The sequence below is a fragment of the Drosophila arizonae genome, chromosome 2, assembly GCF_054131065.1.
Source record: "Drosophila arizonae isolate 15081-1271.41 chromosome 2, UAZ_ARI_1.0, whole genome shotgun sequence".
NCBI lineage: Eukaryota > Metazoa > Arthropoda > Insecta > Diptera > Drosophilidae > Drosophila > Drosophila arizonae.
The window spans coordinates 5,839,434-5,863,970 of NC_142922.1; the positions used below are offsets into that span (position 1 = coordinate 5,839,434).

General features: G+C 44.6%; 4 protein-coding genes across 15 annotated transcripts; 2 read left to right on the plus strand and 2 right to left on the minus strand.

Moving 5' to 3' along the window:
• Window positions 1–69: 69 nt before the first annotated feature.
• Window positions 70–7,491, plus strand: LOC108612493 (uncharacterized). 12 transcript variants are annotated; one of them, XM_018005411.2, is made up of 14 exons: window positions 480–642; window positions 1,687–2,450; window positions 2,509–2,754; window positions 2,814–2,983; window positions 3,046–3,432; window positions 3,493–3,543; window positions 3,610–3,666; window positions 3,730–4,092; window positions 4,153–4,300; window positions 4,357–4,589; window positions 4,652–4,967; window positions 5,036–5,297; window positions 5,353–5,473; window positions 5,534–7,491. In XM_018005411.2, exons 2-14 carry the CDS (start codon window positions 1,843–1,845, stop codon window positions 7,375–7,377), a joined length of 4,806 nt encoding a protein of 1,601 aa, XP_017860900.1. In that variant the 5' UTR covers window positions 480–642; window positions 1,687–1,842; the 3' UTR covers window positions 7,378–7,491. The 12 variants fall into 12 exon arrangements, with proteins under 12 accessions (XP_089329075.1, XP_017860900.1, XP_089329137.1 ...); XM_089473011.1 differs by having other exon boundaries at window positions 3,028–3,432; window positions 3,730–4,300; XM_018005394.2 differs by having other exon boundaries at window positions 3,493–3,666.
• LOC108612560 (uncharacterized) lies at window positions 7,488–8,828 on the minus strand. Its single transcript, XM_018005490.2, has one exon. The coding sequence runs from the start codon at window positions 8,785–8,787 to the stop codon at window positions 7,630–7,632; it is 1,158 nt and encodes a 385-aa protein (XP_017860979.1). The 5' UTR covers window positions 8,788–8,828; the 3' UTR covers window positions 7,488–7,629.
• Window positions 8,829–10,091: 1,263 nt separating this feature from the next.
• On the plus strand, window positions 10,092–11,097 carry LOC108612631 (uncharacterized). Its single transcript, XM_018005586.2, has 2 exons — window positions 10,092–10,251; window positions 10,308–11,097. Exons 1-2 carry the CDS (start codon window positions 10,204–10,206, stop codon window positions 11,019–11,021), a joined length of 762 nt encoding a protein of 253 aa, XP_017861075.1. The 5' UTR covers window positions 10,092–10,203; the 3' UTR covers window positions 11,022–11,097.
• A 10,783-nt stretch (window positions 11,098–21,880) lies between these two features.
• Window positions 21,881–23,264, minus strand: ato (atonal). Its single transcript, XM_018005524.2, has one exon. It carries the CDS (start codon window positions 23,194–23,196, stop codon window positions 22,198–22,200), a length of 999 nt encoding a protein of 332 aa, XP_017861013.1. The 5' UTR covers window positions 23,197–23,264; the 3' UTR covers window positions 21,881–22,197.
• Between the last annotated feature and the right edge of the window lie 1,273 nt (window positions 23,265–24,537).

Below are 24,537 nucleotides of genomic sequence, written 5' to 3' on the forward strand. Positions count from 1 at the left end.
GAAAGTAAATCAAAACAATTCAGCAGAGTTTCCAGCTACCTTATAAATTCATAACAAATTCTCTCACAATTAATTTTTTTATACAGTGTTATCTTAAAATGTTTTATTCTCTGAACATTTATATTGTAATAAATATTTTAGTATTATTATTTTCAATGAAGTGTTATTTATGGCATGGTATGCAGTAAATTCAGTTTTAATCTAAGTTTTGAACCTAGCTTAGTTAGTGATTGAATATTTTGGGAAATTTAGCAGAGTCACTCCAGTTAAAAGTCGGTTATAAATTTTTGTAAGGATATTTTCAAATATAAAGCAAGAATTAAGTCTAAAAACTGAAAGATAAATTTAAAATAAAATAAAGTGTCCAATTCATATTTTCTTTCATTAATTTGATAGAGAACAAATTAAGATGCTCGAGAGCAATACTCTCAATGTATATATAAAATCAAAATCTTCAGATTTTCTCAAAAGCACGCCAATCGCTCGCCGTGTGCATACATATGTGCTCAGAATAGATTCGACCAACGAACGGCATAATACGGTTTTCGCGGCGTGAAAAAATCGCGAAAGATTCTCTAACAATATAGATAAAAAGGAAATTCTGTGGTGGGGCGGACGATTGTGTGCATAACAAAAGTGCAAGTAATTATTTGTTGTTTTAATATTATGCAAATTTTTACAAATAACGACGCACAGCAAATACCAGAAAATCTTGCGCACAATCATATATTTTCGTCTATTTTATGCCCCGAAGAACATAAAATTTAAAATTGTGTATTCAATGTGGCAATATCTTCTATATAGCGTTCTGAAAGTGGCGAAACGAACGCCTAGTGAAAGTAATGGGCATTAAGATATACACATGATGAGCTCCACTCACAGACAAACGCGTGCACGCACCCACACATACATACACAGTAATGTATATACACACACGTCCATATCCAATGCTGCACTTTGGGGGCCACATTTCTCCCAAAAAAATGGAAATATTAATTGCGTGTAACCTAAAAATGAAATATTGGAAGTGTGCACTCCTCACCAACTGGTAATGCCAGTTGGTGGAGGGCGGAGGGGGTATGTCTCAACGAAGTGTCTTGGCTGGGGGGAGGCCAAACAAAAGAGTGTCAGCAATTTAAAAATAGTTTACGCTATTGTTTCTATTTATTGTGATTTTGTGTTATTTTTCATGCGGCTGTTTGTTATTTGGCCTGTCGATTGCTAGCTGGATAATAATATATTTGTACAACAAATTGTGGCATCAAGTGCATTCGCAAATTGTGAGGGGGGAGGGGGGAGGGGGGCTTCAAATCGTTTTGCTCTGATCCGTTCCGTTTATTGACCACAGAGGCGTAAATATTATTTCAAATATTTCCAAAACTTTTGCACATGTGGCGAAACGTGCTAAAATTTCGTTTTTCAAATTTATTGTTTATTTCATGTATTTTAAGCGTTACACTTTAAGGCATTTCAAATTACCCCATATACGATACGTATACACAAGTCTGCCAATTTATATACAAACACATACATATACATACATATTTATAAGAGGGTGAACTGTGTGCTTGTGTTTTGGGTTACTGTGTGTGTGTGGCGGACGTTCCACATTTGTCTTCCTCTTTTATAAACAAATTTTTGATTTCGATAATTCGTGGGATATTCTTGTCTTGCGTGTATTTCTAGTGGCATATCTCTCCGAGTAAACAAACAAAAGCCAATTGAGCATTTCAGTACGCGCATAGGCACACATAGCTGGACACTCATACCTACACACGCGCACACATACATATATATATTTATGTAAACCGAAGTGGACTTGCGCTGGTTTCTCAACTTGCAATGGAAGGAGCACCACCGCCAAAGCCGCGTCGGACACGACATAGAATCAGTGCCATGCACTATGAATCCCTGCCGACGGCTCCGCCTGCCATGTGCGGACGGACCGATGAGAACATCTTCCAGTTTCCAGCTGTGGCCTCGCGGGCACGCAATCTCTCTGCTTCGCCCAAGCTGCGCGAGGAGAAGGATTTGCCTGTGTGCGAGCATGGAAAGCACAGTTGTCACTTCTGTCAGCCCTACCGAGCGGATCGTGGCACGATTGAGCCGCTCAAGAATCGGCTCAACACTGCCATTGAGGCCATGGATCAACTAACTCGCACGTGTGCAATGCTTGAGGGCCTGTTGGAGCAGAAACTGGCCACCATCACGGACAATGACGAGGAGTCGGCAGCCGAAATGGAGTCGGATATGATAGCCCTCAATGCTGCTTCAACTTCAACTTCAACCTCAACTCTGACTGCAGCAACTGCTCCTGCGGCTGCACCAGCTCCAGCCTCATCCACACCCACCGCCGACACCGAATTTGAGTTGGAGCACTCGTTGACCTGGCTGGAATCCCTATTGGGCACAGAGGTGGTGCCACCCACAAAGCATGGCAAATTCAAGCGGTATGTATATTGAAATACAATATTTCACGCTGGGGTAAGTCTGATATCTGCACCACAGAATACGCGAGCGCAGCAAGTCCATGATGGAGGAAGAGATAAACATGTATTTAAAGGGCGACCGGCAGATGAAGAGCTCCTCTCGGCCATATTTGCTGCGCCGGCAGAGCACCTACAGCGACAACAAGTCCAAGGTGTCCAAGTGGACCAAGGTGAAGGCGGCTTTCAAGTGGGAGCGGGCCAATGTGCCGCCCACAGCTGCTCACGATTCCAACACATTGATGCCGCTCAATCTGGAAGTAGAAAGGTATTTCACATAATTCTGTTCTACACTATAATCGATGTTAAGTTCATAATCTCTTCTAGGTATTTAAAGGTGCCAATAAGCGGCGCTGGCGGTAGTAGCTCCGCGGACAGCATCATCAGCTCCTCGTCGGGTCACTTTTTGAGCGAAACGGGCGGTACACCTGGTACCATCAGCTCGGCCAGCTCCTTGGATGAGCTGCAAATGGATGCGGGCAGTCGCCAGCCAATGCGTAAATACCTTCTCGAACTGTCTTAATTTATTTATTTGGAGCAGATTCCACTCTAATTACAGGGCGACATTCAGCGAAGGGTGACTCGCGCCCCTCCAGCTATGAAGTGGAGCTGCGTAAGTCGGCCACGGATGAGCGCTTGGATGCGGCCAAGTGCTCGCTGCCCAGCAAATCATCATCGAATAAGTCTCTACGTCGCTCGCGAGCCTTCTCGGACTTTGAGGTGCTGCCCGAGGATCATGTAGCGGACATCAAAGCGACGACCAGTCGCCGGAACAAGCTGCCGCCCAGTCCGTTAAATCTCAATCAGGTGTGCAGTGATCTGCCGCAGCTGCATTCGCCGCTCAAGAGTCCCAAGGATGGATCACGTATGCGTCAAGTGAACTCGCCGGGCAACTCCTCGGTGCCGAGCAGTCCATCCAGGCATTCGGATTTCTTTGGTGAATTTGGTGGGTGAGCTGTTTGGTGGCTACCATATTAGCGGTTTCCATTAACGTCTGGCTTTACAGAGAGCGAGGAGCTATCAAGTGGAGTTTCCTCGGAGCCCACGACGCCAAACTGTAAGACTTTCACACAGAACGAAGATGAAGTATTTCAACATTATCAACTTCTACTACTCAAACTAGATATGGAGTTCAAGCACAAGCAATGCGAACTAAAGCGAGCCAGTGCGAGCAATCGTAGTAAGCCACACGACAGACATTCAGGTAATCCACCGACCACGCCTAATCCCGATTCCATTCCAGGCGTCAAGCTCAGCAGTGGTGGCCCAGGCAGCGTCAGTGGCAGCGGCAAGCGCAGCAGCGAGGAGCATTCACCCACGCAGCTGCTGCACAGTGATCTTATGTCCACCGAACAGCTCGAGCAGAATTTGACGCCGCAGTTCAAGAAGAAGCTTCACAAATGGCGGGCCAAGCAGCAGAGCTCCAATTGCTATGCCACCTCCGAGCCAGCGGCGAGTCCCACAGCCAAAAGTCTAAGTGGCGGCGATATAAAGCCAAAAATCGACTGGAATCTTTGGAGCTCGGGTGCACTGAAGCTTGAGGGTCAGGGCTTGTGCGCGCTGCCTGACCAAAAGGATTTACCTGAAAAGTTTCAAAAGAAGCTGGGTGAGTCCACAGTGGGCTGTGCGATTGAGATATTTGCTTATCCAAAATATTTATCCTCAGAGCAATGGAACCGCTTGAAGTGTACGCCCGTCGGTGGCACCAACTCCGATAATGATTCCCTCAAGCGCAGCTCCAAGCACAATCAGTCCAGCCGGCGAGGCTCTGATGATGATCGCTGGTACAAGCACAAGCCGCACGAAAAGGAAAAGTGTGTATAATGTAAATATCCCCGCCTGGATCAGTTTCTATTTATCTTACTCTCAGATTGGCACGCCTTAAAGCTATCGTGGCGCCGGATCATACATCTAAGAATATTGAGGTGAAGACCTCAGATGGCGAGGTGAGAAAATTCGAGGGTATCTCTCGCAAATTTACACGTAAGCTTTACGAGTGGGAGAAGGCCAGAGGCATCGGACCAGAGGCCTCCACGTTTGCGCTGCTCCATCCTGGCTACAGTCCTTTGTATGTGGGCCTCATCAACAAGGAGTGCAATAAAAGTGAGTCCTATTTGACAAGACTCTGGTTGTTAGTATGACATGATATTTTCTCTTGTATGTAGACAACCCCGAGCACTCACCGACGCTGAGCCGCTCATTATCGCTGGATAGTGTGGCGCCCAATGGCAATCAGGCACCGGTCATATCGCAGCAGGCCTCATCATTGTCGCTAAACGATGTCAACGATTTTAAGGAGATGCAGGACTGCACAGATTCGCCGGATCAGGAGTTCAAGAAGTACGACGAGCCCGAGGCCGTGATGGTCGAAGTGGAGGAGCACATACACGACACCGCCTCCCCGCTGGTTACCGCCCACACGCTGGTCGAGCAGCAAACGCCCATCTACAAGTACGAGGAGGTGCAGTGCAATGACTATGTGTAAGTGAATGCATTTAATGACTAGAAACGGTTTTAATGACGCCTCGCCTATTTATAAACCTCTGCAGCAACTCGCGTCGAGTTCAGAGCTTTGAGTCGCACACGAACCTGGCCCCGCTGCTGAGTGCACTGAAACGTGCCGACGAGCTGTTTGCCCGGCTCAAGCAGGCCACCGCAGACATCGTGGAGCATGTGGAAATGCGGGATTGCCAGGCGACCTTGCTGAGCATTCGCAGTATTTATCTATACTACTCCAACAATTTGATGAAGCCGAACGTGCTGAATGCTGTGTCCGATGTTCAGAGTGACTTGGGCCGTCTGGCCGAGCTGGTAGGTGCATTTGGCCGACACGGAAACCGAACTGTAATGTGCTTGTATACTGCAGATTGTGAAGTCGCCGCTGGATGAGGCATGTTGTCAGGAGACAATGGCGGAGCGCACGACCGAGTACTTGGAGGAGCTTCAGGGTCTACACGAATCGCTACTCTGCCTAAAGTTGAGCATACGTAAGCTCTATTTTAAATAACTGTATGTCCCTTCATTACCTTCCATTAATTTCCATGCAGAGGGCGGCACGACTCGTTTCCCCCGGGACGTTGTGCCGGACATCAACATAACGGCCGAGGACGGGCAGCAAGTGGAGAGCAGCTCTACCTATGCCACTGGGGATGCTTCCAGCCGCGATCATCTGACGCTGGATGAGCACAGCGCCGCCTCGCCCTCGCCCTCGCCCAGGGAGCACGAGACCGAGACAAGCACCACGACAGGCACCCTCTGCCGAGCGAGCAGCTCTGTGACTGCATCGAAGAAAAAGCTGCGCCTGCGCAAGATGGGCTCGCGCCAGAATAGTAAAACCGAGAGCGATAGCAGTGATGCGGATACGCAGAGTGTGCTGGAGACACCGCGACGCATACGCCGCAAGAACTTCCGGCTAAAGCAGCGATCATTAGATGATGATTTTCGCCTGAGCTCTGTGACAACCGCTGGCCATGCGCCATCGGCCGAGCCAGAGGAAATCATTTGCAGTTCGCTAAAAGTGAAGCCTGGCGAGCGCATCGAGGAATCGCAAAGCATAGCCAGCAGTATAGCCCAGCCGATTGCCAAGCAAGCTGGCTTCGTACCACCGCCGTTGCCGGAGCAGCATGCACGCAGCTACAACACCAATGCCAATGTGTTTGTGAAGACCAAGCGCAAGCTATTCACTGCAGTGCCGAAGCCCAATGCCCCCGAGGGCATAGCTGTCATAGAGAAGGAGCTGGAGAGTCCCACGTATAGCGTCGAGGAGGCACAGTCTCCCATATCCAAGGTGCCCACTAAGCAGGCTGCGCCACGTCCTCTAAGTCTATACAAATCCATCAGCTTGGAGCGCCTGTTGCCTCTGCGCGCCAAGGATGAGTTGCGCAAGTGCCAGAGCGCCAACGATGTGCATCGATCGTCCATTCCGGTGCGTGCTCCACTTGCTAGCGATAGCATAAAATGCCTGACGCGCTCCAAGCGTCACCTGGGCATGCCCGCATTTCCCCAAGCGCCTCCGCGCAAAGCGCATCTCTACAAGAAGAACTCGCTGCACAAGTCGCAGAGCGCCACAGTTAGCAACAACATTGAGCACAAGATTGCCAAGACCAGCTCTGGGTCCTCGGTGAGCAAGGCCTGGCCAGCATCAACGTCCGTAGTATTGCCCAACAGGCAGGACAATACACTACCACGCATACAGCGCAAGCTGGAGGCCAAGGGAAAGGTTATGCACACTCCAACCAAGGCAAAGCACTTCGAGTTTCCAACATCCATCATGGAGCCCCAACGTCCGATGACGCCGCTGTCTGAGCGCGCCTTGCGACTGCAGCAGGCCAAGGCAGAGTTTTTACAGAGTGCACCAGTGACGCCCAGGCAGGAGCCCCTGACTCCCATAGCCATGAACAATGTGCCCTTGCACAAGAGCGTCAGTGCTGGCAGCATGCGGGGCGATGTGGGCTGCTCGACAGAGCAGCTGCAGCAGCGACAACAACAAGAAGTGACCACGGATCAGGAGAGTGTCAGCAACTCCAGCGCCTATGATAGCTTGCCGCGCACTGTCACGCGCTCGGCTCGGATCTCCAGCAAACTGGGCTTTGCCACGCTGGCCTCCAAGCTGCGTCGCGGCGGCAAAAAGCCCAAGGAACCACCGGCTCCCATGCCGCCAGGCAGTGCATTGTCCGCACTCTGTCGCCAAACACTGATGGCCGATTTGGTCATTGGTGGCGAACACCCACCACCCAGTCCCTCCGCATCCACATCGGCGCCCGCTCGCAATGTGCTCAAGTCTCAGAGCTCACCACAAGCGGCCATATCGAATTTGCATGCCAGCTACGAGGGCCTCAACAAATCCCTAAGCGAGCAGTATGTGCGCCAGCTCAAAGAGAGCGACGTCTAGTCAGCCATATATGAGCACCTAAGTCCTCTAACTTCAGATCTAAGCATATCAGTGAATGTCATCAGATTGGCTACCCAACAGCTTACCAAATATATTATAAAACACAATAGTAAATTCGAAAAGTCTATTTTTAGTTAAAACGGAAGCTGGGCATATGCCTCTGTTATTCCAAGGATTGTCTAGTTACACTTTTCTTGCATTTACTTTGCACAGACTTGGCCTCCTCAAATATTATCAACTAACCAGATAATTCTAGCGATGATCTACGTAATCATCGTCGATATTATCGCTGCCATCATCGTCGTCCTCTGCAATGTCGTTTTCCTGATCAATTTTCACGGGCTCTGCGCCGGTGTTCCAATAGCGTTCGTTCTCTGGTTTGAGGAAATCGTATTCCGGCTTATCTGTGTCCACAAACGTAATGCATACCGTTAGATTCTGTACAGTCTCAACCATTTGCGGAATGCTGTCCTTAAATTCCAGGCCACATTGCACCGACTGCAACGCAGCGCCTGGCAGCTGATTGTTGATTTTGTCGTAGCCAGCGATGCCCACGGCGATAATGTCGTGCAGCCGGCGTAGAGCTTTGAATACGTTTAGTGTGCCGGAGAGTATTTTGCCCACCAATGTTTTCTTGGCGCTTATCTTTTTGTAGATGCTAACCAGCTGCTTCACGTTTTGCTTGATCTCCTTGACGGAGGAGACAGTTTCATCCTGGACTTTCAGTATCAGCCCCATGGTGTAGGTGTAGCAGTCAACACCGCCGTTGATGGCATGCAGAGCTTCCGTAAACTGCGGAACATGCGAATAGCTGCAGTAGGCGGCTTGCGAGGCACGCCCCCAGGTGTGCCACATTGCCTCCAGCCCAGCAATGGCGGCCATCACAATCTTCGGCTTGTTCAGCTTCAGCAGATTGATTTCCAAGTCTGTGGCGCGTGCCACAAGTTGCTCAATGCCCAGCTGCGATTCATCGACTAAATCCTGCAGTATGTCCAGCAGATCCTGCAACTCCAGCAGCTCCTGCTCAGTCAAGTCACTGCTGGGCTGGCCCACCATCTCCTCCAGCGAGGGCAGCTTTGTGTCGTACTCAATGATGGGCTTGTAGCTTAAATAGCCCTTAAACTGCTCTCGAAATTCATCAAAGACCTTCGCATAGGTGGCGTCCAATGGCTCAACCTTGGGCAGCGACACCTGGGCGCTGCCATCGCCGCTCTGCATCGACAGGCTGTATAGATAGTCATGCTGTGTTTGCAGCTCACGATAAAATGGTCGCAGGGCTTCCACTTCAGTGGCAGATAAGTCAAATTCCTTGGCTTGTTGCGCCAGCAGATTACTCATCTCCTGGTGTGCCCACGAGCTGCCCAGGAGCAGACAGCCAAGCAGAGGCAGCAGCACTGAAACTCTCATCATTTCGCCACCTCGAATGAAGTTGATCAACTGACACTCAGTCCACTACGGAACGTTTGGACTCTTTCGTTATCATTGGTATGGACTGTAAATCTTATCAACGACCACACTTGGATTTTCATAAATAGTTTGATAAGATGAAGCTAATCTTATATATGGTTCTCGCGCGCCAATTTGCAACAACATTCATTTTATTTCGGGCTTTAATCTTCAAGTAGTCAATAATAGAACAATGGCATATCCAAGAAGTTATTTAAACTAATCGAGCGCTACAAATCTACATCTACATTTCTGGATACTCGTCTGCCCCTATGTCAACGTCGAAAAGAAGCTTCGGTAATTTGCAAATGCTAATCAGAGATCGATATATTATAAATATACTAATACCTCTAAAATATATGTATTCTTGATAATATCTTAGATATATTCTGTGTGTCCATTAGACAAGTGACTTTAAGTAGTATTTTAAGCTATACGTTTTGTAGTCATGATAGTCATGATGATCTATCATTCTCTAAATATGTACATATATGACTAATTGGTACGGTAATAATGGTCATTAATTGACTATAAATAGGAAGAATATGAATGTCTGTATATATTACAACTATATGTCATAATGTGTTTCACTAATCAAGTAATATCTGTATTGCTGAAAATTTTCAATGACAAATGACGATAGCTAGAAAGTAAATAAATATTATATCTTATTCTTGCTATCACTTCTGAGTCATGCATATGTACTTTTTTTCTTTTTTCTCTAGGTAAGGCTGTATTGGTATTTTTGAGCAGTTAAACAGAAAGTAAAAACTTTTTACTACTTTACTACTTTTTACTAAAAAAGCCTTCTGGGAACACTTTGGCAGACAACTTGGAGAACTCGACAAATATCGAATAATTCCACTAAAATAATAGAAAATAATATGTGATACTTAATAAATAATAAAACCATTTGTTTATACCAAATACTGGAAGGAAAATACGATCAAAATTTCAACAGACACATCTAATAGAATGGCTAATGATTGATGAGTGATCACTGATCATGAAGACTGGTGAAATAGGACGACTGATGATTGATATAGCATGTAGTCAAAGATTTTTTTATAAAAGCTAGGCAATATTACAATAGAGATTAGTAGGTAAAATAAAAAATTCAGCAGCAATAAGAGAGTAGGAAACTACAAAAAATATAATATATTTATATATAAAATATAGTTATATAAATGCCTAGTAAGTGTGCAACGATATCGGTGCACTAAATTTTTTGATCTTATCTCATTGTTTGTTTCAGTTTTTCATTATGAAAATTGAGAAGCTGTGTATGGCTCTTGTGCTTTATCATTTTTTATCAAAACTCCACGGCAATATATATTTGGCATTGCCATTGCATTGGCCAGCAATAGAAAGCGAAGCATCATGGGCAGAACAATTCAAATTTTAAGCGTACTCCTGCTGACCTGGGCAGTGAGTATATCAAGGAAAATGATCTGTATGGTTTCATAATGTTGGCTATTTTATAGTACACCCAGGCGCAGATCGCCAGCAATACAAACAGCATTGCGGAAACAACGGAGACTGTAGACAGCACGGAGACGACGGAGACTACGGAATATGGACCAATCAACATGGTAGTTGATCAGCTGTCGAATATGGCCGTGAATATAAGTGATCAGACGTCCACGCAGCTGCAAGCGAATATCGAGCGCACATTGACGAGCATATTGGACGATCTGGAAGCGCTGACTGCCAATGCCATGGCCGAGATGAGCATAGCCATCGACGACACTAATCAAGTGCTGCTGGGCAATCCTGGATGCAATGCCGCCTGGAATCTGCAAGACTTCACACTCAACGTTACAGATGAGCTCAGAGGCTGCACGGAGCAGCTGAGCAATATGATTGCAACGTATCGCGCCGAGGGCCAGCAAGCCTTGGCCAGCGTGCAGAGCTTTGTACAGCAAATGGCGCAGCTGCCAATCGTTTGTCAGAATCAACAAATGGGCGTGGCACTGGCACCAATGGGCATTAGCTTTGATAACAGCAACAGTTGCTTTCTGCGCGGCATCGCAGTCATCAATCAAGAACTCGCTGAGGCCATGCACAATGCCTCCCTGTTGCTGGTGCGCACGCGCCGCCTGGCCCAGGATGAATTAGCTCGGTCACAGCAATGCAGCGATGCGCTCGTCGCCCAGGTCGCTGAGTATCTGCGCGTTCAGCGCGCCAATTGTAGTTAAGTAGGACTTGAACTATTCATAAAAGAGAATTTTCGATTGTATCGTACGCAAATATATGTATGTAAATGACAATTTATGCACCCAAAGGATACGCTTGAACAGGATGCATTGGGCTCATTGGTTATGCATGCGCATTCGTCAGCGGAAAAGGAATTGCAATCGAAGCGCATTGACATTTATTTGACAAGTTTTTGATTGATTTTACAGCTGCTCCTTTGGCATAATTTTTGGCAAGCATTTTTCGTTTGGCCTAAACACGAAGTTCACTTTTCAAACTCTCTTGCATCTAATTTGTATAAATATTTAAATGCCGACTCCTCTTGCCAATTGGTCAATGGGCTTTGTCAGCGACACGTGGCAACACACACGAACTAAACATCAGTCAAACAACGACCAGAGAGAGGCAACAGCTGGCCATCGAAAGAGACAGCATTGGCTGGTGGACACTCACTCACTCGCTCGCTCATTCCGCTCTCTCTGTCTCTCTCGTCTACGTTCATGCATTTCCGCAGAGAGCCAAATTATTTTGACCTGCGCCCAAACACTGAGCACAATTTAGACACGCTTTGCTTGTAGCTACTTTGCTACTGCGCAGTTTGTTGCTCTGAAATCATTTTCAGTGCATAGGAAACTACGAACAGAAAATTCCTACTTTAGTTTTTTTTTTTTTTTTGGCTCAATGGCGCAATTTTACCCAGTAAGCAAGCATCTGAATTTTATCTTATTTTTACGACTCGTAACAGTTGTTGTTGATGATCGCGGTATTGTTGTTGTTGCTGTTGTTGTAGCTGAAACGCTGCGATACCTATACAAGGCCTACTCCAACATCTGTTGAGCATTTTCTAGACAACTGACGGAACCTGGTGACGAACTGAGCCCAAGACTTTTCCCCAGTTTGGATTGTCTAATGCCAAGTGAAGGAAAAGTGCAAATTAGAAACAATTTGGGTGTATACGAGATACCGATATATGAAATCAGTAACAATAAGTATATGAAATAAGTATATATACCATATATACTATCAGCTATTTGCTATAGATAGACAATGTAATAGAACAGAGTAATTTATAGCACTTAAATTATCTTTTAAGCATTACGAACACAAATATTTGATCTATATTTTTAGCGTATTAATGGCTCGTCGCTGCAGGTCATTTTTGGTGAATGTCCAGGTAACACCGGCCAACACTTTAATGATGCTCCTTTCGCTGGAATCCCAGCAGCACTTGGCTTGCGCTCTAGTAGAGCTTTCTACTTTTTCCTGCGCAACAATGTTGTTATTATTAATATGATTTTAATCGCTTTGGCCTTGATCCATGCTAATTTTCTCGTCTCTACGAATGCTTCGGCATATACTTTATCGTCTCCCGATTAATGTCTTAGCTTGACTTAATTGAAGTCAATTTTGGACGTTCGTTTTGATTGATGCTGAGCACTATGAGAACTGAGAGCTGTAATCGTTGGACTGCCGCATTTCGCTGCCGCAGGACATCTAGAATTGTCTACTAACCAGTAGTGATCAGCTCCTAGTATATATTTGCGTCTTTGCGGCTTTTGTAACCAACTGGCGCACCTTCGATGCGACCTGCGCATGAGCACAATAAGAAATTATCATTATTATTATTATTTGCTGGAAACGAGCCGCGTGGCGTGCGAGTGAAAGCCAGCCAAAAAGGACTAGACCCGCAGACCGGCAGCCAGAGCGAGATAGAACCAATACTCAAGCCAAGGGGCAACATATGCTGCCCAAGGATCGCTCAGAGCAAACGGACGGCGCATGCCGTCATCTGGTGCTACTTTGACTTCAAAATTGGGTAGCATTTGCCGTTGCCTTTCCCGTTCCCGTTCCCGTTCCCGTTCCCGTTCTGGCTGCTGTTGCTGTTGCTGTTGCCGTTCTCCTTTGTGGGTTTGTTTTTGTTGTAGCTGTTTCTTTTACGGTTCGATATTTTGCTGCTCTCGCCAACTACTATACAATTTCAAGGAAGCAGAGAGCTCCCGCTCCCGCTCCCGTTCCCGCTCCTGCTGCCCCTCCTCCTTCTTCAACAGTTAGTGCTGACTTCCGATGAGCACGAGTGAGGAAGAGCAAAGAGCAAAGAGTGAAAAAGAGCGGCAAGCGCAACAGCAGGATAAACCGCTTAAAGGACATGGACAGCAGTGCGCCAAGACAAATTGGAAAGGGTTGCTGCCTGATGGACTGCAAGAGTGAGGAAGGTGTGATGCCGACAAGGATACACAGATGCAGCTCAGTTAACCACTGTCGGGCCTTGGGCTCGGCTTACAAATCCGAATTGAGACCCAAACTCGCGCGCACGCTTCGCAATGCCTGGCTATATGAACACGTGTGCCCAACCAACGTCAGCTGGCCGGGTCAGGAATAGGGCTAACGGCATACAGCTCTTAATAATAGTTACAGAAAAAAGCAAAACAAACCCAAAATGATCATAGAAAAAAATGGCGTTTTGTCTTATTGAAGTCATATATATCATATAGAAAAATAATTTGAAAATTTTCTGTGCAAATTTCTAAGATGAATACATTGACTTGAAATATTTCGTATATTTTATACTTTCGTGCAATCCAAAGATAAGACAAGGCTGGCAATCTATTCCCATATAAGTAAAGAAGTGGCTCACGAAATATCCGAGTGAGACACTTCTCCTTAGAATATACATAACTACTTGTAATTATTACATATTGTAAGAATTATTATTATTATATGAACATTATATATTCGCATAATATTTAAATACTAATTTATTTCTTTATTTTTATTGCAAAAAACTATGATTCTGATTCTACAAGTATAATTATTTTGATATATGTTTATATTTAGATTAATAAAATCAAATGGGAATGATATGAGACTTATTATTATTTTTTTATTTTTACTGATTCATGTTTTGTTTATTTAACAAAAGTTACTTCATTTAAATTGGAGTTTTAGTTGATGAGAATAACTCAAATTTATTCCTGCTTTGAATATGTGACAATTAGGCAGATTGAGCAGCCATAAAAATTCAAGGGAAATTAAGAGATTAAGCTTAGTTTATTATTGCATGTTATTTAAAAGATATTTTAGATAATAAATAACTAAAGTGTAACGAATGGAGTAAAATACTTATGTGTAGATCAAATAGAAAGAATAATTTGATAATCTATTTTATTTTAATAATAAAATAATAATAAGATACATTGATTTGCTTAAACTATTTTATTCATTTTATTATTTTAGAATCAAAATTGCCCCCAAATTAAACTACCTTCTTCTGCATTCTGCTCTGCCATGTTTAGTTCCTTCATTAAACATTTGCAAGTCGGGAGAGCAATTAGTCAAATGGTCTGGCCTTAAATTAACTATGCAACATGTTGAAGTAAATGTAATAAATTGTAGCGATTAATAAATTACCGATTCCAACGGCGTAGAGAATTCGGGACTATTTACAAAAAGTTGTGCGGGACACAAAGGCGAAGAACATTAAACAACAGCCAGAAAAAAAAAAACAAAAAATAAAAACAGAAAGTTAATTTACATTAAAATGCTGAGATATAGAAATAAATAATGAACTTTGGCTGGACGAAACAAATGTAAAATTTAACAGAGCGCGCAATTCAATTAGAGAATCTAGCGAGAATACAAAAAAATTAAGCAATAAAATTTGATTTGGTTCACGCAAATTCAAAGCGATTGTCCAGCATCAAAAGGAGCACAAGGACACGCCGCACCGCGAAAGGGAAACTGAAATAGAGTAATAGCAATGAATCAGGACTTGTGTTGGGCAATAAAATGCCTATTCTAAGGTCAAGCCATTGCCGTTGCCGTTTTCAGTTTCGTTCTCAAATTCGTGTCATAATGTGTTGTAAGTAGTTGCCTTTGTGTGCTGCGCACGCACAAAGGACTCACCGGGGCGGCGAATTGTGAGCGCTATTGTTTGGCTGAAGGACCTGCGCCGATGGGCACGATGGGAACACCCGCACGGTTCTCAGGCATCTTGGCTGCTCTTGGCTGCTGTTGCAGTTGCGACCACAACTTGACTTGCCTTGACCACCAACATAAAATGTTGACAGCCGGAACACGCCTCTAAAATATTGTGCGAGTCCTGTGCGGTCCTCAGCGCTCCGCTCTTGCATCCTTGCAGCCGATCAATGCGCCAATCAATTGATTGCCTGATTTTTGACAGTTATGAGCTGCTCTTCGTACGTAATCACCTCACCGCGTCCCATATCTTGATTTCCGCCGAAATCCTCTTCAGTGCCGAGTCCCACGGGCAATCTCCGAAGTGTGCGCCCAACTTGCCAACGAATTTATTGTTATTGACATTTTTGTTGGATGGAATCACACGGATTATATCTGCTAATTGCACGTACATATATCAGATATATCCTTTGGCGGCGCAGTGCGGCGCCCTTGATCAGTAATTTTTATTCGTAATTAGTAAAGTCGTATTTTGAGCTGGCCTTGGCATATTGGGCGCCGATTTATGGACTAAAAGTCGAATTCGATAAATCATATTTGCAATCTAAATTGGCATGAGCACCTGCAGACAGGCGCACTAGCACGATCGCCAATCTGAAGCCGCACTTTTCTGAGCGCTTAGGCACAAATGGCCTGGAAAATCACGACTTGCTGCGTCGCCAGAGGTGATAAAGTTTCGCACATTAATACTTAATTACTTGAATAATTGGGGCCAGGGGATTAAATTCACACGCAGTTCACGAACCACCGGCGGGTAGGTGCGCTTGCAGGTGGACGTTTAATGAAAAAAAATATCAAAACCAAAAAAAAAAAGCACAGCACAAAGGGAGAATAAAAATCACAAGCCAAGTGACCAAAAATTCTCGAGACAACGGGTAAAACTTGAAGTGATGCCAAAGCCACCGACGTCGTTGACATTAAATTTGCTGCTGTCCTGTGGCATGTTGTTGTTGTTTGTTGTCTGCTGAGCTGGGCTTAAACACAAAATATGAGCGCACCCTGGATGAATTTTTCACACGAAATCCTGATTAATAAATATATAAAAGTACCCAAAAATTTAACTGATAATTTGAAAAGTCGTCAACCTGAGCTAAAGTTGGCAGCCGCTCGACGGCGCAGACGATCGGACCAACGGGACAGAGATTTCATGTGGAGCCTGCGCGAACCTCTGGTGCCCAATTACAAGCAAATGAGCTGGAAAACTGTATCAAATGACCCCCGAATACGAATACAAAATTACAGACCGCAAGACCAGAACAAGTCGCAGCCCAGAAGAATCTTTGCCAAAAAATGCTGCTTCAAGTTCGCCTCATGCTCTTATCTCTCTCGCTCTCTCTGTCTCTCTCTCTCTTTCTATCTCCCTCTCTCTATTTCGTTGTCTGTCTCTGTCTCGATCCCTTTGTACCATCTTAACGTGACAAAGCGATGGAGATGGCTTGCGTGTGGCAATTTCAGTTAAAAAAACTACAGCAAGTTCTTTAAGATTTGGACTTAAATACTCTAACGTGAGACTATAAGTACTTCTAAGTTGCGGGAGTACTAAAATACTTATCTGCATAATATAGTAAATGATATATATGAAATATGGCTGAGAATAATTATATATCGTATCATCATTGTATCATAATTATGATTTATCTAGTTAACTCACATATCGTAAATACTTCACATGAATATCGTAGAATATACCAACTACATTAGGTAATATCGTATCGTAAGTATCTAAATTACGTATATTTATTTATTATACCCTGAACCCATTGAAAATGGGAAATCAGGGTATAATGGTTTTGTGAAAAGTATGTAACAGGCAGAAGGAATCATCGCAGACCCCATAAAGTATATATATTCTTGATCAGGACGACGAGCTGAGTCGATATAGCCCTGTCCGTCTGTCCGTCCGTCCGTCCGTCCGTCCGTCCGTCCGTCCGTCCGTCCGTCCGTCCGTCCGTCCGTCCGTCCGTCCGTCCGTATGAGCAAAAGGATCTCAGAAGATATAAGAGCTAGAGAGCTGAAATTTGGCAAGCATACTCGTGTATACCATAGGCAGTACAAGTTTGCTTTATTTTTTCGATAACTCATCCGATAACTTTTTTATCGAGAATAATCGAAAAATCGACAATGTTTTTTCAGCTTATTTTGAACACTTTTAGACCTGGAGACTTCAAATTTGCGTTGTATATAAAGTTAATGGATACAAAGATTTTGTAATTTACAGATTTTGGATACCACGCCCCCTTCGCCCCCAATTTGTAAAAAACGCATTTCAAGTACTAGAGACTTGTGCTTTGAAATGTACACACATTTAAGCCATATGATTACGCTCTAAAAGTTTCATTAAGATCGTATGTCTACAAAAGAAATTATTCAACAAATAAATTCTCGTTATATTGCCCACACTGCAGTGCAGCCCAAGCGCAGCCGCTGCTAGCTGCGCAGTTTGCAAAGCGCGTGCTTATACGTGCATGTGTATGTATGTGTGCATAAAAGAAGTCCAGAATGATTAGAATATCAGTTTGGAGGGTTCAGGGTATCTCCTAGTCGAGCAGTCTCGACTGGAGCCTTCTTACTTGTTTTAAACTAATTCTCAATGAATTTCGTGCCCTTTGAAGACAATTTTAAATCTTTTCAGATAGGGTATTCACACTTCATTATTCAGTTCAATATTCCTTCATTGTTAGCTTGGCTTTTTTCTTTCTTTGCCTGGGCTCTGCATCTTTGGTAGCATCTTTGCGTTTTTGTTGTGTTAATTTGATGCCTCGCCCGAAAATTGTCAAAAAATCAACGTCGACTTTGATTTTTGATGCACTTTCACTGACGATCGTCGCTGCTGGCTGTGTGCAGCGTGAGATACTCGACTCACGGACAGGCCTCAGCTCAAAGGCTTAGAGGCCTTTGATGCCTGCCACCTACTTGGAGAGTTTGTTAGGGGTCCAGCAAGTGAAGTCAGTCAACTGGAGCGATGCGTCTGTGTGGCTAATTGAGTTGCCCAGTCGAGCGATCGGCCGTGCGAATTGTTTGTCAACCTGTAACGGTTAAATCTCTTGCTCCTGCAACGCTCGTCAGTAATCGGAGCTACTGATTGATGGTAACTGACTGGCTGGCTGGCTAGCTGACTAGCTGGCTAGCTGGCTGGAAGATGAGCGTAGCGAATGTTTGACTAATTGGCCTAAACTTCCTTAAACAAACAGCGATCTATAATTGGGCTCGGCTTTGACTTTCACCGACCAGGTAACGTTGTTTGGCATTTCTCTGCGTTTATTACGGGCCGCACACAATGCCGGCCGGGGCGTGACCAGCGTGATTTGGTGTCGCTAATTACAGACTTGGCATTTAACGCAGCTCGTTTTATGGCTTAATAATTGCAATCGTTTGGCATCGACTTCGGCTTTGACTTTCGGCCATGACCAAGAATGGGCCCACACACACAGCGATCGCTGCACACGCGTCTGCACGCCGATCTTTCGTGGGTTGGGTTCACCTCAGCCTGGAAGACCTGCAAGAGGATCAGAGCACACATCAATCAGCCGAATGCATTTCAGCTTCAATTGTTTTGTTGGAGTCCGCATTGGCGCACGCAATTATTGCGCAATAATTAAAGGATCAGCGTAAAATGTTCACACAACAATGCCAAAATAAAACCGCCGGAAACGGAAACTATGTGCACTTCAGCCACAACTATTTACAAAAAACCATCTACCAAATATTGCGGCTTGTATGTTTTTTAATAGTCCTTTGAATGGGATGGATAGCGTGTTCAGCAAGGCATGAGAAAGTCTTTTATGGCTACAAAAAAAATTCTTTTGGAAATTGTAAAAATTACAATGAAAATACCAACGAAAACCGCAAAAAAAAAACTGTACAATGAAAATAGCAAAATTTAACAATATCTAAAAAATTGTTTCACAAGATTAGAATTTTGATATTTAAATAGAATATGTTATAGATTCCTATACAAATCTATTATTAAAATCTGCAAACAGTGGTATGTTTTCTTTGGTTTGATACGACTCGGAATGGATATATTGTCCTTAAGTGAGGAATATATTCTAATACAATTTGACCTAATATACATTTTAACTTAATGAGATAATATAAATACATGTATTTAAATTGTTTGACTTTATCAGTAATACTTTAATCTGCCGATTTCAACTAGTAATTTATGTGCAATGAATTCGCTGAATTATAGCGAATAAAAATTATTGTTGATATTTTTGAAATTTCTGACACAAAATCATTAGAGGATTAATATGAGAGAACAAATGGTGAGACAATTTTGAATGCTTAAATTTCTAATAATTATATTATTATTATTTGCGCTTTTAAAAAATATATAGAATAATTATAATAATAGTATAGCAAGTATAGCAAATGAAATGAAAAGCAACTCGACTTATATCCTAAGCTTGTATACCATGTTCCATGGTTAATTTCTATATCTGTAGTACAATGTAATCGGATGCGAGGCAACAATAACTTTATAAATAACACGACAAACACAACGACATTTTTACACTTGAGACTAACTTGAGGTCCAATTAGCTGTCAGCATTCAATGGACTTGACATGCGGTTGGCCATGTCGATAGCGACGCCCCATGGGGACGCTAATCAGAAGTGACAAATTGATGGTGTTAAAGCTCATTAACTTGTTTAGCGCAGATACAGATATGCTTACTTAAGATCAGTAACCGCTTAGACAGACTTTTGCAGCTCAACAATGGCCGCAGGAGGCGAAGAAGGAAACCTCAAATTAAAGCGCGCCAATTATCGACATGACAAATTTTTAGGCACATTAATTCCTTTACGACTTGTTGCCTGTTGCCTGTTTGCCGCAGCGACAACGAAAAACCCACAAAATATGCAACGAGGCGACGTACCCTTAAGCTCGATGCTGAACTCCAATTCGAATGCATAATAATACGTGTTAATAATGCTCAGGCAAGCTGTCTATAAATTGACAAAGACATGCAAGACTCCGACTGGGGCACCGACTTTAGCTTCAGTTGTTGTTGTTGTTGTTGTTGTTGTTGCTGCTGCTGCTGTTGTTGGCGGCATCGGCACTGCCAAAAGCTGGCTGGGGTCGGCTGCACGTAAGTTCCCATTGCCATTCATGAATTCTAACTAATTGTATTGGCAAGCAGTTGCATTTTGCCAAAAGATGGAAGCTGGATCGAATCTGTGCAGCTGCACAGCGATCGGAACGTAGCTCGGTTGCACAAAGCCATTCAAGCTTGGCAGGAAGAAGCCCCAACGCAGCCAAAATCGAAATTCTACCTTTACTGTTGTTGCTGTTGTTGTTGGTGGTTGGTGTCGTGGCGAGTCGAGAGCTAAACAATTTGTGTAATTGACAAATTGACGGCGACGCATTGTGCGGAAGCGTTCAAAGCCGTAAATTGTCGCTAACAAGAGCGCGATCCCAGGCACACCGAAAGAGATTCACACACACACAGACACACTCACACACAGGCAGAGACAGAGACACAGACGACAGGATATTGGGGCTACCTGCATAATTGCTACCACTGTCAGCCTGCATTGGCTAGCCAAATGCGAGGGAGAGCTCTAAATTAAGTCATTAACAATTTAACGAAGCGCTGTCCAAGCCGCGCCGCTAACTAATTATGTGAATTTCCTTTTGATTGTCCAAGCCACGCCAGGCCGCGGCCACTGCGAAAGCTCTGCGGTAACGCCCGAAAATCATTTTATAAAACAAACAGAAAATTCGGCCCACGTAGCGATGTCCTGCCGCGCCCCAATGCCCCCCGTAAAAGTTCCCACTGCGATTGTGTAGTGGCAGGCGATCGTCAGTCGGTGGTGTGCTATCAGCAAATTGGTTTTGTATCTTCCGAGTGATTGAATCGCTGACCCGACTGACATGGCCAGGAACTGCTACGCTTTCTGCTGAATGAATTGGCAGCCCTTAAATCCAGGCTTAAGCTTAGTCCCAGCCTTTGTCGGTTATCCGCCAGCAACGATCATCAATCGAACTTCGCTTTAAACGATTTGTGAGTGGCGCTCGATGATTTTTTGTTTTTGTGTTTTTTTTTTTTTTTTGCTGCTGAAAGCAGATCAGCCCCACACTTAACTTAATTTGGCAGCCACACTCCGCTGCGCTCTGCCATATAATTATCGGCACAATACTGTTCGGGGATCACTTTTCGAGTATTTGTTTTGGCCAGCTTGTGTAGCCGGCGACTAATTTCGCTGAACTGTCTACAAATTGATCGCGAAGCGCCAAATCGATCACCTTGCTCCACATAATAAAGCTGAACGCACTGCGCGCGACTCGACTCAACTCGACCCGGGCAGTGTGTGAGAATCGATGCAGTGCGCTAAATGAGGCGCCTGGAAAGGAAGCGCCAAGTTCTGCGCAAAAGGTGAAGACATTAACTGAACCTCAGATCGACTCAGATTGATGGATCGCCCGCGAAAGTCAAACAGGGCAAAGGCTTAACATAAGCTAAACAACCATGAGCAATTTATATGCTGGGAAGTTTTAATATTAGTAGCAAAATATTAAATAATAAATAAGAATGAAGGGCGGCTTATATGAATTACTTATACTGCAGAATGTTTTCAGTTATTTTAATAAAATTTATTCTATTAAATATTATTGAATAAATGATGAACACATAGTTAAAATGGTAGTTCATATAATTTTCCATATACAAAAATATTAAGGTGCAACTGCTATAAATTTAATATATAACAAAATTTAAAAGTTTTTCTGAAAGATTTTTGATTTCGAAAATTCAAATATTGTGGAATAAATAAATTGAAAGCATATATTATTAGATGGCATTTGGAATAATTATGATTTTCCTCCTCTAAGTAAATATGTTAACATAAATCTATAAATAAAAAAAAACCTATAAAAGAAATTTATTCATCTAAAACATTGAAAATAATATTTATTAATAAACTGTACAACTTTTTCAATAAATTTCCGTAGATCTAACAGCCATACCATGCTTTTCATTTTAAACTTGTAAATTCCCATAATTTTTAGAAAATAAAATGCACAAAATAAATAGAGTTTTTTGCTTTTATTTCAAGTCTTAATATTTAATTGAAAATATTTAACTAAACAATTAACAGCGCAATACTTAAACAATAATTTCCTACTGGGCTCTAGCTTGACATACATATATACAGGTGAAGGTACAACATTTGGCAAATGAACGTGAGCTGCGATCGGTTAGCGCAACAGATCGCCCAGGGCGGTGATGTAGGTCTGGGCCATTTGGAGTGTCTCATGCTTGGACAGCTGCCGGTCGTTGCCCAGGCAGGGCAGATACTGACGCAGTCGGTCGAAGGCCTGATTGAGGCTCTGCATTCGGCGGCGTTCCCGGGCATTTGCTGCCAGGCGGCGCTTACGCTTGATCACGGGCGAGATTTGCTTGTTGCGACGCTTCTTGCCAGCGCCAGTGGCTGGAGCATTGGGATTGCCAGCTGCATCTTCGCTGTCGCCATCGCCCAGAGCAAAGGAGCCATCGTTGCCCTCGCCATCGAAGTCATCTTCAAAGTCCAGCATCATGTCGTCATCATCCTCCACGCTGTCGTCAAACAGAGCTGAATTGTCGAAATCAAAGCTCTGAAAGTCGTCGGCATAGAGCTGGACATTGCCGTTGTTGCACTGAGACGCGGGCTGGGCTGAGTTGGTCTGGCTGACGGAGTCGGTGACTGGAGCTGCAGCTGCTGCTGCTACTTGCTGGTTCTTGCGCGTGTAACTGCGCTTAGGCTTCGTCACTGGCGCTGCTGTTGCTGCTGCTGGCAGTGTCTTGCAGGTGCCCACATTGGGCGAGCCCATGATCTCCAGGGCTGGTTGTGCCGCAGTCGCTGGCATTGCTGGCGCCGGCTGCTCCAGCGCCAATGCGAACTGCTGCGTTTGCGGCAGGCCGTTGCAGCCATTGTTGTAGATGGTATTCAGATCAACATACTCGGGACTCTCGGAGCGATGGCTGGACGGCGACGAGGTGATCCAGCCATCCGAGCTGGCCTGCTCAAAGCTGATGAACCCATTGGCAGACAAATAATTGCTGGAGCTGGCCAGCGTATTGCAATTGAATTGATAGTGCGTTACGCTCGGATTGTAGGCGGCCATGGGATTGAAGTAGGGCTCCGCTGCACCCGGCTTGAAGCCCTGCAAATCCTCAGTGGTCTTGTAGTAGTAGCGATATATCTCACTGGACGACATTTTAGCAATATATTCTCAATTGATTTTGTGCAATAAACAACTTGAACCGTTCGCCGTGGCTGCTAGCGAGTTTCTGACTGTGGCCTTATCCTGGCGGCCGTATTTATACGCTCCACGCAAAACCTACCACTGCGCGCAGGTAAGACGAGCAGAGCGAGGAACAGGTAAACGAGTTGCCTACCTACCTCGGCCACAGGCAGCACGTGCCGTGCCCGAGCAACAGCCAATGGCAAGCGGTGGTGGGTTGCACTGTGTTGGAATTGCTTTGCCTCGACGAGCTTGAGGGACAGCGGAGGCAGCAGCAACAACAAGAGAGGCACATTCACAGCCCCAGCCTGTAAAATGGCGCTGGCTGGATGGAATAGAAGATGCGCTGGCGCTTATCGGTGGCAATCTAAAGCCGCTAACAAGATGATTATGGGGTAGTGCTGGTGGTGGCTGTGGTGTTGGTAGGATGTGCCGGAACAAGGGGCGGAAATGCAAACAAACCTATAACAGGATTAGTTTTGACCACTAAGCGCTGCGAAATTTGCAAAAATCCAAACATCAGGACATAGATGGCCACAATGATTTGTCAGCACCAAATGGCCAGCAATATCTTATCTAAATCGTCGCCAGGACCAAAGACTGAGCCGCTAAGCAACTCATGCCGCATGCCCGGCCAGGCCAAAACTCTACCTGCTGGACACACCTTCACAACTGTGCCGCCGCACAGGCGATTCGGCATGCCGCTGACCACCGCCGCCGTGGCCCGAAATTATATCGCAATGAAAATCTTGTTTATTACAACCTGGCGAAAATTCTCCAATTGATATGCTCGTTGAGGGTTTGACCCGCCGTCGATGCGCTCGACGCTTGCTTGTTAGCCGAGCGTCAAGGACACGCTTGATGGTCCGCTTGGTCATGTCTATGGGCATGCCTAATAAGCGTGCCCGGCGCTAACTAACTGGCATAGTTAGGCTCACATTTTAGCGCTAACAATTAGTATGGGCTCGCATCGTCCGGGCAATTTAGTTGTACGCCGAGCATGAGACAGCGCATTTAGCTCGTTGGACTAGGACTCGCCTGGTGGTCGATCCTCGATTCGGAGCAACGCCCAGCCAAATGATTCGCTGGAAATCATATTGTGCGAGTGCATTTGATATTAAAGAAATCTCTTTATGCTGCCGCTGACGCTGCCTTTGATGTGTGGGCGTTCAGCTAACTGAGGTAGCACGCCCCAAGTTGCATTTGCCCCTGCCGCTGGGCTATCAGACATGCACATCTACGAGGCGGCAATAAAACGTTGTCAATTAGATAAAAATGTCACACAACAAACCGCAGCAAGTGCAGCACAACAAA

Excerpts from the sequence above, each read along its gene's own strand:
- LOC108612493 (XM_089472949.1), top strand. The coding sequence starts at position 1,843 with ATGGAAGGAGCACCACCGCCAAAGCCGCGTCGGACACGACATAGAATC. Across the intron at positions 2,451-2,508 it reads AAGCATGGCAAATTCAAGCG|AATACGCGAGCGCAGCAAGT; the intron begins GTATGTATATTG and ends TCTGCACCACAG. Across the intron at positions 2,755-2,813 it reads CTCAATCTGGAAGTAGAAAG|GTATTTAAAGGTGCCAATAA; the intron begins GTATTTCACATA and ends AATCTCTTCTAG.
- LOC108612631 (XM_018005586.2), top strand. The coding sequence starts at position 10,204 with ATGGGCAGAACAATTCAAATTTTAAGCGTACTCCTGCTGACCTGGGCA. Across the intron at positions 10,252-10,307 it reads TACTCCTGCTGACCTGGGCA|TACACCCAGGCGCAGATCGC; the intron begins GTGAGTATATCA and ends GCTATTTTATAG.
- ato (XM_018005524.2), bottom strand. The coding sequence starts at position 23,196 with ATGTCGTCCAGTGAGATATATCGCTACTACTACAAGACCACTGAGGAT.
- LOC108612560 (XM_018005490.2), bottom strand. The coding sequence starts at position 8,787 with ATGATGAGAGTTTCAGTGCTGCTGCCTCTGCTTGGCTGTCTGCTCCTG.